This window comes from Oncorhynchus clarkii, chromosome 13 (genome assembly GCF_045791955.1).
Source record: "Oncorhynchus clarkii lewisi isolate Uvic-CL-2024 chromosome 13, UVic_Ocla_1.0, whole genome shotgun sequence".
Classification (NCBI taxonomy): domain Eukaryota; kingdom Metazoa; phylum Chordata; class Actinopteri; order Salmoniformes; family Salmonidae; genus Oncorhynchus; species Oncorhynchus clarkii.
The window spans coordinates 54885322-54905017 of NC_092159.1; the positions used below are offsets into that span (position 1 = coordinate 54885322).

Here is a 19696-nt window from a genome sequence, read left to right on the forward strand (position 1 = left end):
GGAATCAAAATGGGAAGGGAGAAGGAGTCTGTGAGAGGGAGAGAGGGAGAAGGAGTCTGTGAGAGGGAGAGAGGGAAGGAGAGGGAGAAGGAGTCTGTGAGAGGGAGAGAGGGAAGGAGAGGGAGAAGGGGTCTGGAAGAGGGAGAGAGGGAAGGAGATGGAGAAGGAGTCTGTGAGAGGGAGAGAGGGAAGGAGAGAGAGAAGGATTCTGTGAGAGGGAGAAAGGGAAGGAGAGGGAGAAGGAGTGTGGGAGAAGGAGAGATGGAAGGAGAGGGAGAAGGAGTCTGGGAGAGGGAGAGGGGGAGAGGGAAGGAGAGGGAGAAGGAGTCTGGGAGAGGGAGAGAGGGAAGGAGAGGGAGAAGGAGTCTGGGAGAGGGAGAGGGGGAACGAGAGGGATCAGGAGTCTGGGAGAGGGAGAGAGGGAACGAGGGAATGAGAGGGATGATAATGATGTTTGAGGAGGAAGGGAACATAGGAGAAGGAAAATAACAGAGTGAGTGAGTGAGATGGAGAGATGGAGGGAGACCCAGGGATCCCTTCCCTCTGCAGCCTGTTGTGTTCTATCCATCAGCGTTGCCGTGAGCGACAGGTTGTATTTATGATGGATGTTCAGTATAATAGCCTTTGGTTTGGTATGCAGGCATAATCAGCTGCTTGATTCACTGATGCAGGGGGACCCAGGTCTCTCTCTATTATTCTCTCTCTCTTTGTTTTTCTTCTTACACTCCTTCTTCCCTCCCTCCCTCCAACTCAATTCCCCTCCTTACCCTGCTCTCCACCTCTTTTCTTCCCAATCTCTTCAAAAGAGAAGATGAGAGAGAGGTGCCCCTCCTTGAGCGGACATCTTTAAAGAAACAGAAAGCAGGGATGGAGATGGATTATTAAAGAAGAAACACACCATTTACCCTGCATGTCATGTCCATTTACTGTGTCTTATTGCCCCTCTTTCTCTCTCTCTCTCTCTCTCTCTCTCTCTCTCTCTCTCTCTCTCTCTCTCTCTCTCCTTATGACAGTTTTGCACTCTTGGCATCCTCTCAACCAGCTTCAACTGGAATGCTTTTCCAACAGTTTTGAAGGAGTTCCCACATATGCTGAGCACATGTTGGCTGCGTTTCCTTCACTCTGCGGTCCAACTCATCCTAAACCATCTCAATTGGGTTGAGGTCGGGTGATTGTGGAGGCCAGGTCATCTGATGCAGCACTCCATCACTCTCTTTGTTGGTCAAATAGCCCTTACACAGCCTGGAGGTGTGTTGTGTCATTGTCCTGTTGAAAAACAAATGACAGTCCCACTATGTGCAAACCAGATGGGATGGCATATCAGTGCAGAATGCTGTGGTAGCCATGCTGGTTAAATAAATCACAGACAGTGTCACCAGCAAAGCACCCCACACCATCCCACCTCCTCCATGCTTCACAGTGGGAACCACACATGCGGAGATCATCCGTTCACCTACTGAATAACTCATTCATAAATGAAAAAAAAAACAGGCGAAAAATAAATCATCAATCATCTGGGTTTTTTAAGTGTCTGTCCTATATATAGGAGATATGAGAAAACTCGGGGAATATACAGTACCAGTCAATAGTTTGGACATGCCGACTCATTCAAGGGCTTTTCTTTATTTTGTACTATTTTCTACATTGTAGAATACTAGTGAAGACATCAAAACTATGAAATAACACATATGGAGTGTTAAACAAATCAAAATATATTTTATATTTGAAATTCTTCAAGTAGCCACCCTTTGCTTTGATGACAACTTTGCACACTCTTGGGATTCTCTCAACCAGCTTCGTGAGGAATGCTTTTCCAACAGTCTTGAAGGAATTTACACATATGCTGAGCACTTGTTGGCTGCTTTTCCTTCACTCTGCGGTCCAACTCATCCCAAACCATCTCAATTAGGTTGAGGTTGGGTGATTGTGGAGGCCAGGTCATCTGATTCAGCACTCCATCACTCTCCTTCTTGGTCAAATAGACCTTACACAGCATGGAAGTGTGTTTTGGGTCATTGTCCTGTTGAAAAACAAATGATAGTCCCACAAAGCTCAAACCAGATGGGATGGCATATCACTGCAGAATGCTGTGGTAGACATGCTGGTTAAGTGTGCATTGAATTCAAAATAAATCAGAGACGGTGTGGGGGTGCTTTGCTGGCGACACTATCACACCTCCTCCTCCATGCTTCACAGTGGGAACCAAACATGCAGAGATTATCCGTTCATCTACTCTGCGTCTCACAAAGACACGGCCGTTGGAACCAAAAATCTCAAATTTGGACAGATTTACACCAGTCTAATGTCCATTGTTTCTTGGCCCAAGCAAGTCTCTTCTTCTTATTGGTGTCCTTTAGTAGTGGTTTCTTTGCAGTAATTCGACCATGAAAGCCTCATTCACGCAGTCTCCTCTGAACAGTTGATGTTGAGATGTGTCTGTCATTTGAACTCTGTGAAGCATTTATTTTGGCTGGAATTTCTGAGGCTGGTAACTCTTATGAACTTATCCTCTGCAGCAGAGGTAACTCTGGGTCTTCCATTCCTGTGGCGGTCCTCATGAGAGACAGTTTCATCATAGCGCTTGATGGTTTTAGCGACTGCACTTGAAGCAACTTTCAAAGTTCTTGAAATGTTCCGTATTGACTAACCTTCATGTCTTAAAGTAATGATGGACTGTCGTTTCTCTTTGCTTATTTGAGCTGTTCTTGGTCTTTTACTAAATAGGGCTGTCTTCTGTATACCACCCATATCTTGTCACAACACAACTGATTGGCTCAAATGCATTAAGAAGGAAAAACATTCCACAAATTAACTTTTAAAAAGGCACAACTGTTAATTGAAATGCATTCCAGGTAACTTCCCCATGAAGATGGTTGAGAGAATGCCAAGAGTGTGCAAAGCTGTCATCAAAGCAAAGGGTGGCTACTTTGAAGAATCTCAAATATAAAATATATTTTGATTTGTTTAACACTTTTTTGTTTACTACATGATTCCATATGTGTTATTTTATAGTTTTGATATCTTTCTACAATGTATAAACTAGTAAAAACAAAGAAAAACCCTGCAATGAGTAGGTGTGTCCAAACTTTTGACTGGAACTGTATTATAACTAGTTATTTATTTATACATATTTGTAATCAGAACGCCGCCCGATGGGAAATCTCCATATCCTGATAATTTGTATATCCCCCACCACCTCCAGATCCAGCAGGTCGGGGCACGTTCCCTCTCCCTCTCCCCAGCCACAGTGACCCTCTCTGGGCTAGACTAGCTTGGCAGACCAGGCCAGCTCTGGGGATCAGCTGGTGAAGCAGGCCTTTATAATGCCTCTGTTATTGGACTGGAGGAAATAGATCAACACTTAACATTGCAGTCTGCAGCCCTGAGGTCCTAAAATACTGCACACACTCACACGTGTGCACACATACACACTCACACCTGTGCACACACAAACACTCACACGTGTGCACACACACACACTCACACGTGTGCACACACACACACTCACACGTGTGCATACACACACACTCATACAGACAAAGGTAAAGTCCTACTGGTTTGAGATTCAATTCTTGTTTGCCATGTCACCTGTTTAAGTTAGAATTTTTGTCCAAGCTGACAAGTGATCAAACATCTCCCTACAAATATTCTCTCTCTCTCTTTCCTCCTCTCCTCTTCCTCCCTTCCTTTCCCACCTGCCTTCCCTCTCCCTCTTCCTCTCTTCTCTTATTCCCTCTCTATCTCGCCCTTCCTCTCCCCCTTGGTGTTCTTGTTGTTGCTGCTGCTGTCTGGGTCTGTGTGCATTTGCCCTCTCACATTGATCTATAATAGACGGATTTCCATCTCGTTTGATGCCCGACTTCAAAGCCGCTGTGATTATGATTCCGATCACACCGGCGAAGTAAAATGGAATTATCATTGGCACCAGGGAGAGTCAGGAGAGAAGGTCAGGGTGGGCTGGGGTACTGGTAGTGTGGGGGATAGATGAGCTCCCTAACACAGAGGGCAAACTAATGGGACGAAGGGAGGGAGGGAGGGAGGGAGGAAGGGAGGGAGGGAGGGAGGGAGGGAGGGAGGGAGGGAGGGAGGGAGGGAGGGAGGGAGGGAGGGAGGGAGGGAGGGAGGGAGGGAGGGAGGGAGGGAGGGAGGGAGGGAGGAAAAGAGGGAGAGTTGTCCTGATGTCCTTTCTATCTCATTTGGTAGAGCATTGAGCTTATAACTCCAGAATAGTGGGTTTGATTCACAGGACTACCAATACATAAAATGCATGTTTCTTTGGATAAAAACCTTGGCTAAATGGCATATATTGTTTATATATTATGAGATGCAGGAAGGAAGAGGCGAGGGAGGGAGAGGATAGAGAGAAGGGTTGAGTGGGATACTTTCTAAATGTAATCGATTACAGTTACTAGTTATGTCCAAAACTGTAATCAGTAACATAACTTTTGGATTACCCAAACACAATAACTTAATCTGATTACTTTTGGATTACTTTCCCTTTAAGAGGCATTATTAGAAGAAGACAAAAGTAATTCATATAACGCATTTGGTGTGTCATCATAGTGGTCTCTGACTTGTGGTCAGACTCACTCAGGTGGAACAAACTTAAAATTGTGCCTTTTTCAAGACAGCAGCTACTCTACTTGGGGTGCAAATACATCAAGGCACTTACATTACATATAAAAGAAAATATAAAACAGTAATCAGTTACTCCCCAACATGTAATCAGTTACTCCCCAACATGTAATCAGTTACTCCTCAACATGTAATCAGTTACTCCCCAACATGTAATCAGTTACTCCCCAACATGTAATCAGTTATTCCACAACATGTAATCAGTTACTCCCCAACATGTAATCAGTTACTCCCCAACATGTAATCAGTTATTCCCCAACATGTAATCAGTTACTCCCCAACATGTAATCAGTTACTCCCCAACATGTAATCAGTTACTCCTCAACATGTAATCAGTTACTCCCCAACATGTAATCAGTTATTCCCCAACATGTAATCAGTTATTCCACAACATGTAATCAGTTACTCCCCAACATGTAATCAGTTACTCCCCAACATGTAATCAGTTACTCCCCAACATGTAATCAGTTATTCCCCAACATGTAATCAGTTACTCCCCAACATGTAATCAGTTACTCCCCAACATGTAATCGGTTATTCCCCAACATGTAATCAGTTACTCCCCAACATGTAATCAGTTACTCCCCAACATGTAATCAGTTACTCCCCAACATGTAATCAGTTATTCCCCAACATGTAATCAGTTACTCCCCAACATGTAATCAGTTACTCCCCAACATGTAATCAGTTATTCCCCAACATGTAATCAGTTATTCCCCAACATGTAATCAGTTATTCCCCAACATGTAATCAGTTACTCCCCAACATGTAATCAGTTATTCCCCAACATGGAATCAGTTATTCCCCAACCCTGATGAAGAGAGAGGGGGAGAAGACAGCAAGGTAACCACCGCACTGATTAACCAATCAAGGATTGAAAACCCTGTGTTGTTTGGCCATTCAACCAATGACTGGAGAATTCAACACCAAAGGGTGTGTGTTACTGAGGACAAGGTCGAGGATTCATGGAAGTGATGCTTCATTTCAAAAGTTATGTTGAAAGCTCAACATTGTCAACCACATACAATGCTGTTCAAAAGTGTGGGGTCACTCAGAAATGTCCTTGTTTTTGAAAGAAACAAATTTTTTTGTCCATTAAAATAACAACAAATTGATCAGAAATTCAGTGTAGACTTTGTCCATGTTGTAAATTACTATTGTAGCTGGAAACGGCAGATTTTTTTATGGAATATCTACATAGGGGTACAGAGGCCCATTATCAGCAACCATCACTCCTGTGTTCCAATGGCGCATTGTGTTAGCTAATCCAAGTTTATAATTTTGTGCTGATTAAAGAAGCAATTAAACTGGCCTTCTTTAGACTAGTTTAGTATCTGGAGCATCAGCATTTGTGGGTTTCGATTACAGGCTCAAAATGGCCAGAAACAAAGCAGTTTCATCTGAAACTCGTCAGTCTATTCTTGTTCTGAGACATGAAGGCTATTCCATGCGAGAAATTGTCAAGAAACTGAAGATCTCGTACAATGCTGTGTGCTACTCCCTTCACAGAACAGCTCAAATTGTCTCTAACCAGAATAAAATAGGAGTTGGAGGCCCCGGTGCACAAGTGAGCAAGAGGACAAGTACATTAGTGTGTCTAGTTTGAGAAACAGACGCCTCACAAGTCCTCAACTGGCAGCTTCATTAAATAGTACCCGCAAGACACCAGTCTCAACTTCAACAGTGAAGAGGCCTACATAGAACCATAGGATAATATTAACAATGTGTATAAACACTGGATGACTGACAGGGGCCGCTGTTTTGAAGCCACTACGAAGCCATTTTAGTATTTCTCCTCCAGTGTAAAATTAGTATTTCTCCAGTGTAAAACAAAAAGATTTTGGAAGCTATAGAAATGCATTTATTAACGTTTACATTCATTTTTGCCATGTATATTCTACTACAGACTCCTTAATGCATACTTTTAAATTATATTATGTGAACTAAACATACAAATCAATCTTTTTTTTTAGAGAGTACTAATGTTACTGTCCCAACTAGAGAAAAAAATACTAATGCATGTAATTTTGTCCTTGAAGCATTGGAGAACTGCTCCTTCTCAGGAGTACCAATATGGCAGCTGCTTCAAACCTCTCAATGGCCAGTACATACAGTAGCATCAACAATCCATGATCGGGTTACAGTAGAACGGGTTACAGTAGAACGGACCCATATAGTATAGTAGCCTACATACAGTATTTGTATTAATGGTTTTGAATAAAGTATCCAAGACCGCCCTCACGTGGTTGATTACACACGTCGTAGTGGCCTGAAAAAGCAACATTGGAGTGTGAGGCTGTCAACCTCTATTGCGATCTCAGAGCCGAGGATCCACACGGTGAACTGCGTGTCGGGACCAGAGAGAGAACCAACCGAACAGGCTTCTGTCATCCTTCTCATTCCGCCCAAGCCCCGGCTGAAGTCCGACGCGGTAGGTTACCGTGCATTTTTTACCGTTCTAATCATCATGCGTTTTGCCGCGCCCTGAATAGCGGTCCATCTCTCCAATAATGGGATACGCGTTGCGATTTAGGTAGCATAATATAGCGTGGATGCATGACAGGCCTCTATATTTTCAAGTATCGTTTAAGATCCATACATTCGTATGTTTTTAGCAGTTTGTGGTAGCCCAAGCTTTTACAGCATCATGTCAGATTAGTCTGGTCGTGTCATATGTTGTTTTATAGATGACAGCAGCATCATTCACAACATGAAACCAGTTCATATTCATGTTGGACTAAATATAAACACACAGGCCTGTTTTGTTTTGTTTATTCTGTTACAGCCAATCTATTAAACTAACTATTTGACTAGGCTTAATACCAATGAATCTAGTTTGTTTTGGGTGTTTGATGTTATCCCTCTTTGTTGTTTATGATTGGAAATGGATGAAACAACAATAAACTGGGTATAATACCACACGGTGGCAGCATTGTAACCAAGTCCGGGGGTTCTTTAGAAAATGCATTGTCACGGTTCTGATGGGATCATTTGATGTCTTAACTCTATTAAACAAACAGGGTGTTGATTTTGAGCTATTTTTTTATATAGAGAGAGAGGAAGCTGCAAGACTGAAGTTTAAGATTTTAATGATGATCCAAAAGCTTTTAACAACACTCACAACAATTAGTCTTCATCCTCTTGTTTTGTAGGTTACTCTGATCCTGCACATAAAATGACCCTCCTCTTTGAAGCTCATCCTGACAGAAAGTTATGTCATCTGTGATGTCTATGTCAGAATGTGGGAATCTCTGAACTCTGGTCCTTGTTGTTTTTAGGTGTGAACTTTGAACTCTGCTGAGGTGAACTGACAGGATTAGACAGACAAACAGCCAGACATTCAGACAGACTGTCCTCTAGCTGCCACCATGGGCTCCCTAGCCACCACTGCCACCCTGCTTTCCTTACTGCTACTGGGAGCTGTGACGTGCAGACTAGACACTAAAAACACCAAGACAGGTAAGGGACCAGGGACACGATGCTGCTGGCTGGTGGCCCTGAGCAACACATTTGACATTTTAGTCATTTAGCAGATGCTCTTATCCAGAGCGACTTACAGGAGTAATTACAGTAGGGTTATTTACCTTGCTCTAGGGCACTTCGACAGATTTATCACCTAGTTGGCTCGGGGATTCAAACCAGCGACCTTTCGGATTCTGGCCCAACGCACTTAACCATTAGGCTTCCTGCCGCCCCCAACAAAAGGGCACAGAGGGACTTTCCTTGGATGGTTATTTTCCCTGGATAGCCAATCCAGCCAGTAATGAAAATTGATTATTTAGAGGGCTCACTGGGTTCCAAAGCTCTTAACATTGAAAGGAGGAACTCACATCCACTAGACAGGACACCAGGACAGGGAAGAGAAGGGGCCTGTTTATCCAGTAGACAGGACACCAGGACAGGGAAGGGGCCTGTTTATCCACTAGACAGGACACCAGGACAGGAAAGGGGTCTGTTTATTCAGTAGACAGGACACCGGGACAGGGAAGGGGCCTGTTTATCCACTAGACAGGACACCAGGACAGGGAAGGGGCCTGTTTATCCACTAGACATGACACCAGGACAGGGAAGGGGTCTGTCTATCCACTAGACAGGACACCAGGACAGGGAAGGGGCCTGTTTATCCACTAGACAGGACACCAGGACAGGGAAGGGAAGGGGCCTGTTTATCCAGTAGACAGGACACCAGGACAGGGAAGGGGCCTGTTTATCCACTAGACAGGACACCAGGACAGGAAAGGGGTCTGTTTATTCAGTAGACAGGACACCAGGACAGGGAAGGGGTCTGTCTATCTGTTTATCCAGAGACAGGACACCAGGACAGGGAAGAGGCCTGTTTATCCACTAGACAGGACACCAGGACAGGGAAGGGGCCTGTTTATCCAGTAGACAGGACACCAGGACAGGGAAGGGGCCTGTTTATCCACTAGACAGGACACCAGGACAGGGAAGGGGCCTGTTTATCCACTAGACAGGACACCAGGACAGGGAAGGGGTCTGTCTATCCACTAGACAGGACACCAGGACAGGGAAGGGGTCTGTTTATCCACTAGACAGGACACCAGGACAGGGAAGGGGCCTGTTTATCCACTAGACAGGACACCAGGACAGGGAAGGGACCGGTTTATCCAGTAGACAGGACACCAAGACAGGGAAGGGGCCTGTTTATCCACTAGACAGGACACCAGGAAAGGGAAGTGGCCTGTTTATCCACTAGACAGGACACCAGGAAAGGGAAGTGGCCTGTTTATCCACTAGACAGGACACCAGGACAGGGAAGGGGCCTGTTTATCCACTAGACAGGACACCAGGAAAGGGAAGTGGCCTGTTTATCCACTAGACAGGACACCAGGACAGGGAAGTGGCCTGTTTATCCACTAGACAGGACACCAGGACAGGGAAGGGACCGGTTTATCCAGAAGACAGGACACCAGGACAGGGAAGGGGCCTGTTTATCCACTAGACAGGACACCAAGACAGGGAAGGGGCCTGTTTATCCACTAGACAGGACACCAGGAAAGGGAAGTGGCCTGTTTATCCACTAGACAGGACACCAGGACAGGGAAGTGGCCTGTTTATCCACTAGACAGGACACCAGGACATGGGAAGGGGCAGGATGACATTAGACAAGGATAGTTTGTCATGGAGGCATCAGGCTACATTCTTAATGGAATCTGAGACCTTTTTTGGAAGTGGGGATCCGTAGAGTCAAAGGTACTGTGTGAAGAGTGTTTAGGTCTATTGGTGTAGTTCTGTGCTTTTTTGGCACTGGGTTTAGGCCTTAGTTAATTAGTAACAAAGAATGTTACTATTGTACTCTACTACATAGATTTGACAGATTTAGGCCGAGAATCTGTATTAAACTATTTTCAAATGTGTGACCTAACTATTTAAGTGGAATCAGGTTATATGAAAAATAGACTATCCATTGAGATAAAAAATATATATTTTGTGAATGAGTATCAAAAGTACAACAACTAAAATCCCCCCCCCCACCCCCCAGTGTTCCTGGACAAGCAGGAGGCCAGTGAAGTGATCACCTTATCCCGCCAGAAGAGGGCCAACGTGGGCAACGAGGAGAGCCTGCTCCCTGCCAACATGGAGAGGGAGTGTCTGGAGGAGGTCTGCAACTACGAGGAGGCCAGGGAGATCTTCCAGGACTCCTACCGCACGGTGGGCCAATGCTCCCTCTTCCCACTGAACAGATTTCTTTCCTCATACCTCCCTCTATTAGACTCCCTTCTTTCCTCACCTCCTTCAGCTCATCCTTCCTTTTCTCACCTCAGACGTCCTCTTTAACAACCTCCAAACCTTCCTCCTTACCTTGCTTCTCTCCACTCATCTCCTTTTTTAAAATCTATCTTCTTGCTTCTGATGATTTTGTAGACATTTTGAATCAAACTGACAGTGGACTTCTGATGATTCTGTAGACATTTTGAATCAAACTGACAGTGGACTTCTGATGATTCTGTAGACATTTTGAATCAAACTCACAGTGGACTTCTGATGATTCTGTAGACATTTTGAATCAAACTCACAGTGGACTTCTGATGATTCTGTAGACATTTTGAATCAAACTGACAGTGGACTTCTGATGATTCTGTAGACATTTTGAATCAAACTGACAGTGGACTTCTGATGATTCTGTAGACATTTTGAATCAAACTGACAGTGGACTTCTGATGATTCTGTAGACATTTTGAATCAAACTGACAGTGGACTTCTGATGATTCTGTAGACATGTTGAATCAAACTGACAGTGGACTTCTGATGATTCTGTAGACATTTTGAATCAAACTGACAGTGGACTTCTGATGATTCTGTAGACATTTTGAATCAAACTGACAGTGGACTTCTGATGATTCTGTAGACATTTTGAATCAAACTGACAGTGGACTTCTGATGATTCTGTAGACATTTTGAATCAAACTGACAGTGGACTTCTGATGATTCTGTAGACATTTTGAATCAAACTGACAGTGGACTTCTGATGATTCTGTAGACATTTTGAATCAAACTGACAGTGGACTTCTGATGATTCTGTAGACATTTTGAATCAAACTGACAGTGGACTTCTGATGATTCTGTAGACATTTTGAATCAAACTGACAGTGGACTTCTGATGATTCTGTAGACATTTTGAATCAAACTGACAGTGGACTTCTGATGATTCTGTAGACATTTTGAATCAAACTGACAGTGGACTTCTGATGATTCTGTAGACATTTTGAATCAAACTGACAGTGGACTTCTGATGATTCTGTAGACATTTTGAATCAAACTGACAGTGGACTTCTGATGATTCTGTAGACATTTTGAATCAAACTGACAGTGGACTTCTGATGATTCTGTAGACATTTTGAATCAAACTGACAGTGGACTTCTGATGATTCTGTAGACATGTTGAATCAAACTGACAGTGGACTTCTGATGATTCTGTAGACATTTTGAATCAAACTCACAGTGGACTTCTGATGATTCTGTAGACATGTTGAATCAAACTGACAGTGGACTTCTGATGATTCTGTAGACATTTTGAATCAAACTCACAGTGGACTTCTGATGATTCTGTAGACATTTTGAATCAAACTGACAGTGGACTTCTGATGATTCTGTAGACATTTTGAATCAAACTGACAGTGGACTTTGTTTTGATCTTTCAGGATATCTTCTGGTCAGTCTACATAGGTAAGTGTAATGATTCTGCCTGACGTTCTCTTGGAACATATCAGAGTACTTAGTATTTTGGGTTACCACTCAGTTGAAATCCATGTGATTTGGTGTGACAGTTAAAATAGCTTCACCCCAGAACACGTGTCTTGTATTAGTGAATGTACCATTTGACTGGCTGTGTTGTTAACCCTGTGTGTGTACAGATGGGGACCAGTGTGCAGAGAAGCCGTGTAAGAATGGAGCCATGTGCTCAGACAGTGTGGGGGGATACGACTGTGTCTGCAAGTCAGGCTTCTTTGGAGTCCACTGTGAGACAGGTGAGAGACGTGAAGGACCCAACACCGAGTTGGTGGGGAACTCATGTTGTAAAAAACGTCAACAGTGAAGAAGCCTCTCCCCCTTTCTCTGTCTTTCTCTCTGTGTGTGATTGTAGATCAGACAGTGTGTATGTTGGACAAGACCAAGGGCTGCAGTCAGTTCTGTAAGCCAGGATACCAGTCCTATGAGTGTTCCTGTGCCCGTGGCTGGAAACTAGAGGAGAAGGAGAGGGTGAAGTGTATTCCTGCAGGTCAGTCACCATATACTACTATGCTATACTATACTATGCTATCCTATATGTTAAGTGATTCTGTACTGTATTGTGATATTCTAGCCTCATACGCAACATCCTGATCTTGCTAGCAGATAGTGAAACAGAATGTAAGCTTGCAAGATCAGGACGGTTCGTACGAGGCTAATGCTATGCTATACTAGATACTAAACTGTACTATACTAAACTATACTCAGTAATTCTCCCTCCATCCCTCTCTCAGTGACATTCCCCTGTGGGAAGGTGAACAGCCTAAGCCAGTGGACAAAGAGACAGTCAACCAACATCGCCAGCAACTTTGAGGGACTAGCCTGCAACTCTGGAGAGTGTCCCTGGCAGGTAGGAAAACACACACCACTATGAGGTACACACACACACACAATTCAAACTAGGTACACACTGTCCACTGACAGGCACTACTATGCTCTCAGATTCATTTTTTCTCACGAAGTCAACCCCTCACTATCAAAGCTACAGCACATTAACCCAATATTCCCATAGTTGTGATAATGTATTTTGCAGCGTCATCTCTGCTGTATATTGTAACTGTTGTGTTGTCATTGTGCAGGCCATTCTGAAGAGTACAGAGTCTGTAGGGTTCTGTAGTGGTGTCATTCTGAAGGAGAACCTGGTTCTAACTACAGCCCAGTGTGCCCAGAAATACGTCAACTTCCAGGTGGCTGTCGGTGAGTGCTCATCATGGGGCATCATGTCCAGTCTACAGGCTCAGGCTCCACTGGTGGTGTGTGTGTGTGTGTGTGTGTGTGTGTGTGTGTGTGTGTGTGTGTGTGTGTGTGTGTGTGTGTGTGTGTGTGTGTGTGTGTGTGTGTGTGTGTACATGTCTGCATTCATTCCTGCGTGTGTGTGCAAGGGTATGTTTTTGATTTGCTTTACAGTATGTGTTCCTTCATTGATTTTGAGTACATCGTCCCTCCCCTCCCAGGCAAGCGCCTAACCGCATCTGAAGATGGCGAACAGACGCTCTATGTCCAAATCGTCCACGTCCACCCCCGCTACGTACCCGGTCGCCCTGACAACGACCTGGCCGTCCTCGAGCTCCGCGAGCGCATCGTCTATAAGAAACATGTGGTCGCTGCCTGTCTGCCCGAACGTGACTTTGCAGAGGTCGTCCTGATGACTGGCGAGTATCCGGCCGTGGTCACTGGCTGGAAGGACCCTGTGGACGCCACGGAGGTCCAAGGCCCGCTCACTCTCAACCACCTGGCGTATGAGCGTTTGCCCCAGTGTGTGGAGAGGCACCCGGGGTTGGTCACCAACAAGATGGGCTGTACGACAGTGAGACCCAAGGGTGACTGCATCCTGGGGCCGGGGAGTCCCATCCTATCTCTCCACAGGGAGGTGTTCTATCTGACCGGGGTAGTCTCCAGACCAGCAGGGGCAGACTGTAGTCAGGGTTACATCTACCAGAAGGTGTCCCGTTTCCTGCTCTGGCTGCAGCCCCTCATGGACTCACGCTAAGGGGGCTCTGAATCCCAAATCAACCCCTAGTCCCCACCCCCCCTATGCAGTAGGGTAGATCTGAGAGGATTGGAAAGATGTCCTTTAAACTATATGGCGCCAATTCCCGTCTGGCCAATTCCCGTCTGGAGCTACCACCATATTGCTTATACCGGTCCAATCCTCTCAGATCTATGTAAGTGCTTCGTGGCTAGGGACTAGAGGTTTGGGATTCAGGGGTAGTGATCAGGGTGAGGGAGGGGACAGGGAAGAGAGGGAGAGGTTGAGGGGGTTAGGAGAATAATTGTGAGGGTTGATGGTATTGGACAAAGGCTTAAATGGATAGGAATTAGGGAAGACAAGACAGGGAGAACGGAGGTGACACTGTCAAGGGAATAAATAAATGGAGGATATTCAAATATTGGATAGAGATGGAAAGGGATAGGGGTCATGTGAGAGGAGAAGAGGAGGGAGGGAAGACAGCTGAACAGGGTGCATGAGGAAGGAGGGAAAACACAACGTAAAGAGAGGGCCAGAGAAAATGGGGGAAATTGAGATGCATTCCGTTTGTGTAACATACCTTACTCTTATCTTAGGCCCTTTTTCATTGGAAGGGTCTGGTTGTCCGTATGGCTGATGTCTTTTGCTTAAATTATCCGTTGTCGTTTTAATTTTTCAAAATAATAATTAGGCCTATAAGTTGATTTCCACCTATCGTATAGTATATGAGTTGGGTACTTGAGAAGACTCATGAGACCATAAGCTTACTGGTAAAATGTACATGCGGGGGTATTTCAGGGGTTCTCTAGGCAAAGCAAAATTCTGTTGATGGTACAGTTAGCGAAAAAGGTTGGGAACCACTGCCCTAATGAACACAACCCACATCTGTGTAGTTCTCTGTTTATCCCACAAGGTGGCGGTCTTTTCATTAAAATACTATTGTATCATGTCCTGCCAAACATAGTACCTGGCTGACTGCAGACAGACTAGGGGAACATTAAATAATGCAGTGTTCTGTTGCTCTTGTCTTACTCTTAACTGATGTTCTTTTCTTGGAGAGAAGGGTTGGTAATTCACTGTATACCTTTTAATGTTAATCACTTTACTAAGAATGTATTAATAAAAGTTCACCTCTGATGTGGTGTCAGTTGAATTAATTACTGAGGAATATGGGTCAATTGAAGAGAAGGAAGAACAAAAGAGAGGGAAGACCACACGTATACTCTCAAGTCTGTTCTGCAGCGCATTAAGGAACATCTCCGTCAAAGTAAATGTGTCACAATGACGACGAGAGAAGCCGTCTATAACTTTGCAATGCCGTCAACTGTAGCCTACGTTGATCTCCAGCACCTTCTCAAAGCTCTTATATGGATCAGAACCACTGCTTTTCCTGCTGGTGTAAAGGACTTTCACTAGCATGCTGAGAGCAATCTAGCAAGAAGCAGGAGACTCACACAGACAGATTTGGTGATCTTATCTGTAATAGCTGGCATTTGAGTCTAGAATGATCACTTCTACTCCCACTGCTACAGACGCTACATCATTTCACTATTGTGTCCAATATCAAGCTGCCATCACAGCCACATTCCCCCTAGCGTTGTTTGGCAACATTTTCCCACAATCCATTGCAAAGACACTACTCTCCATCTTCTCACAGCCTCCTTGGCGACCTCGGCCTGGTCCGGGACAGCTCCCAGCCTCCTGTGTAACCCAAGAAAGAGAGGCGGAGCAAGGGAAGAAAGACAAAGAAAAGAAAGGAGAGACGCCAAATGGCCAATAACAGAACCTTTCCTGACACTTTTGATCGGGCACTTGAAAAGGGAGTCGGAACACCCCTGCCAAAGCCTGGGGGCCCTCGCCGCTTTGGGGCCCTGGTTGCCATGGCATTCTCCTAGGAGATGTCTCCTGGCTCCAAAATATGCCCCCAGCTCCTTTAGCCTCTGTCCAATAGAGAGGAATTTGAGTGGAGCTCCTTCCTTCCTGTGCCTGGCCCCGTGTGCTGGCCCTGCCACATCCTTTCGCACCGCAGTCCTGAGACTAGCACACCAGTACTGCCCAGCCCTGCAGGGAAATGGGCAATGTGTAGAAAACAACGCGGACACTTCAGGTGGATACACAGCAGTGTTGCCAGATTTAATTGACACTTTCACACAGAAACTGAGCAAAAATCCCACCAAATCTACTATAAGGCAGCATTCACACAGGCAGCCCAATTATGATCTTTTTCACTAATTGGTCTTTTGAACAATCATATTAGTTCTGAGAAGATCTGATGTGATTGGTCAAAAGACCAATTAGTGTAAAGAATGTCAGAATTGGGCTGTAAACACAGCCAAAGTAGTCAAATTGTAAGATGGAGAAAATTCCCCCAATATGGCAACTCTAATGTAGAGAATGAAACAGGAGGTGGTGAGAGAGAGAGCGGTTTAGGGAATGAGACTCACTGGGTTTGATGAAAAGGTGAGAATGGAGGAACATGAGAGAGCCTGTTATTGATGTGACAGAGAGAAGTGGGATTATGGCCCTTAATATAAAGTGCTCTCACTTTGAGCTGACAGAAAAAAACATTGCAATGTGATAGAGACAGCTGGGGAATATAGTTAACAGTGATTACGCCCCAAATGGCACCCTATTCCCTAAGTAGTGCACTATATTTGACCAGGGTCTGTAAAAATAGTGCACTGTAAAAGGAATAGGGTGTCATTTCAGGACAAAGCCAGTATCTACATAGCTGTACTCATCTTCAGAGAGAGAGAGAGTTTAGGGGTAATGTGCAGGTTGGTGGTCTATCCTGTCGGTGTACTTAACTATAAATCGGACTGCTGCCCTACAAAACTGTAATCCACTAGCTACCCCATAACCCCCTATACTAGCCACATGCTGTGACCTCAAATCCACCATGTCAATCGGCTGAGGATATGATGGTGTGTGTGTGTGTGTGTGTGTGTGTGTGTGTGTGTGTGTGTGTGTGTGTGTGTGTGTGTGTGTGTGTGTGTGTGTGTGTGTGTGTGTGTGTGTGTTTGTGTTGGGGGGCTCGGGTAACATCAAATGACCCTGTCTTTGTAAGGATTATCTGTCTGCAATATGTCTGAGCCTGTATATGAGGTCATATGTCAAAGAGTGAAAGTGTGTGTGTGTGTGTGTGTGTGTCCGTGCATGCCTGCATGGGCGCGGGTGAGTGCGTGCAAATGCGTGTGTGTGTGTGTGTGTGTGTGTGTGTGTGTGTGTGTGTGTGTACCAAACTCACTAAAAGTGGCAGTAATAAAGCCTCTCTTGAAAAAGCCAAACCTTGACCCAGAAAATATAAAAAACTATCGGCCTATATCGAATCTTCCATTCCTCTCAAACATTTTAGAAAAGGCTGTTGCGCAGCAACTCACTGCCTTCCTGAAGACAAACAATGTATATGAAATGCTTCAGTCTGGTTTTAGACCCCATCATAGCACTGAGACTGCACTTGTGAAGGTGGTAAATTACCTTTTAATGGCATCAGACCGAGGCTCTGCATCTGTCCTCGTGCTCCTAGACCTTAGTGATGCTTCTGATACTATGGATCACCACATTCTTTTGGAGAGATTGGAAACCCAAATTGGTCTACATGGACAAGTTCTGGCCTGGTTTAGATCTTATCTGTCGGAAAGATAGCAGTTTGTCTCTGTGAATAGTTTGTCCTCTGACAAATCAACTGTAAATTTCGGTGGTCCTCAAGGTTCCGTTTTAGGACCACTATTGTTTTCACTATATATTTTACCTCTCGAGGATGTCATTTGAAAACATAATGTTAACTTTCACTGCTATGCGGATGACACACAGCTGTACATTTCAATGAAACATGGTGAAGCCCCAAAATTGCCCTCGCTAGAAGCATGTGTTTCAGACATAAGGAAGTGGATGGTTGCAAACTTTCTACTTTTAAACTCGGACAAAACAGAGATGCTTGTTCTAGGTCCCAAGAAACAAAGAGATCTTCTGTTGAATCTGACAATTAATCTTAATGGTTGTACAGTCGTCTCAAATAAAACTGTGAAGGACCTCGGCGTTACTCTGGACCCGGATCTCTCTTTTGAAGAACATATCAAGACTGTTTCAAGGACAGCTTTTTTCCATCTACGTAACATTGCAAAAATCAGAAACTTTCTGTCCAAAAATGATGCAGAAAAATTAATCCATGCTTTTGTCACTTCCAGGTTAGACTACAGCAATGCTCTACTTTCCGGCTACCCGGATAAAGCACTAAATAAACTTCAGTTAGTGCTAAATACGGCTGCTAGAATCCTGACTAGAACCAAAACATTTGATCATATTACTGCAGTGCTAGCCACCCTACACTGGCTTCCTGTCAAGGCAAGGGCTGATTTCAAGGTTTTACTGCTAACCTACAAAGCATTACATGGGCTTGCTCCTACCTATCTCTCTGATTTGGTCCTGCCGTACATACCTACACGTACGCTACGGTCACAAGACGCAGGCCTCCTAATTGTCCCTAGAATTTCTAAGCAAACAGCTGGAGGCAGGGCTTTCTCCTATAGAGCTCCATTGTTATGGAATGGTCTGCCTACCAATGTGAGAGACGCAAATTCGGTCTCAACCTTTAAGTCTTTACTGAAGACTCATCTCTTCAGTGGGTCATATGATTGAGTGTAGTCTGGCCCAGGAGTGGGAAGGTGAACGGAAAGGCTCCGGAGCAACGAACCACCCTTGCTGTCTCTGCCTGGCCGGTTCCCCTCTTTCCACTGGGATTCTCTGCCTCTAACCATATTACAGGGGCTCAGTCACTGGCTTACTAGGGCTCTTTCATACCGTCCCTAGGAGGCGTGCGTCACTTGAGTGGGTTGAGTCACTGATGTGATCATCATCACCCCCCCCCCCCCCCCTTGGGTTGTGCCATGGCGGAGATCTTTGTGGGCTATACTTGGCCTTGTCTCAGGAGGGTAAGTTGGTGGTTGAAGATATCCCTCTAGTGGTGTGGGGGCTGTGCTTTGGCAAAGTGGGTGTGCTTATATCCTTCCTGTTTGGCCCTGTCCGGGGGTGTCATCGGATGGGGCCACAGTGTCTCCTGACCCCTCCTGTCTCAGCCTCCAGTATTTATGCTGCAGCAGTTTATGTGTCGGGGGCTATGGTCAGTTTGTTATATCTGGAGTACTTCTCCTGTCTTATCCGGTGTCCTGTGTGAATTTAAGTATGCTCTCTCTAATTCTCTCTTTCTCTCTTTCTCTTGAGGACCTGAGCCCTAGGACCATGCCTCAGGACTACCTGGCATGATGACTCCTTGCTGTCCCCAGTCCACCTGATCGTGCTACCTGTCCCAGACCTGCTGTTTTCAACTCTCTAGAGACAGCAGGAGCGGTAGAGATACTCTTAATGATCGGCTATGAAAAGCCAACTGACATTTACTCTTGAGGTGCTGACTTGCTGCACCCTCGACAACTACTGTTATGTTACTACTATTATTTGACCATGCTGGTCATTTATGAACATTTGAACATCTTGGCCATGTTCTGTTGTAATCTCCACCCGGCACAGCCAGAAGAGGACTGGGCACCCCACATAGCCTGGTTCCTCTCTGGGTTTCTTCCTAGGTTTTGGCCTTTCTAGGGAGTTTTTCCTAGCCACCGTGCTTCTACACCTGCATTGCTTGCTGTTTGGGGTTTTAGGCTGGGTTTCTGTACAGCACTTTGAGATATCAGCTGATGTACGAAGGGCCATATAAATAAATTTGATTTGTGTGCGCACGCGCAATTGTGCATGTGATATAATGGAGAGGCAGTAGTCTATGATAGCACATCTATGATTATACCTTAATCCTCATCTGATATCCACCTCTCACTTTCTCTCCATTCA

The 19696-nt window shown here is 44.9% G+C and overlaps 1 protein-coding gene across 1 annotated transcript; it reads left to right on the forward strand.

Annotated features, from left to right (window-relative positions):
- Window positions 1–6681: 6681 nt before the first annotated feature.
- Window positions 6682–14992, forward strand: LOC139365101 (protein Z, vitamin K-dependent plasma glycoprotein a). The gene is made up of 9 exons (XM_071102480.1): window positions 6682–7066; window positions 7914–8094; window positions 10139–10308; window positions 11799–11823; window positions 12012–12125; window positions 12242–12376; window positions 12621–12736; window positions 12966–13083; window positions 13341–14992. Exons 2-9 carry the CDS (start codon window positions 8004–8006, stop codon window positions 13874–13876), a joined length of 1305 nt encoding a protein of 434 aa, XP_070958581.1. The 5' UTR covers window positions 6682–7066; window positions 7914–8003; the 3' UTR covers window positions 13877–14992.
- The last annotated feature ends 4704 nt before the right edge of the window (window positions 14993–19696 follow it).

Coding starts and splice junctions, on each gene's coding strand:
- LOC139365101 (XM_071102480.1), top strand. CDS start 8,004: ATGGGCTCCCTAGCCACCACTGCCACCCTGCTTTCCTTACTGCTACTG. Junction 8,095..10,138: donor CACTAAAAACACCAAGACAG/GTAAGGGACCAG, acceptor CCCACCCCCCAG/TGTTCCTGGACAAGCAGGAG. Junction 10,309..11,798: donor TCCAGGACTCCTACCGCACG/GTGGGCCAATGC, acceptor TTGATCTTTCAG/GATATCTTCTGGTCAGTCTA.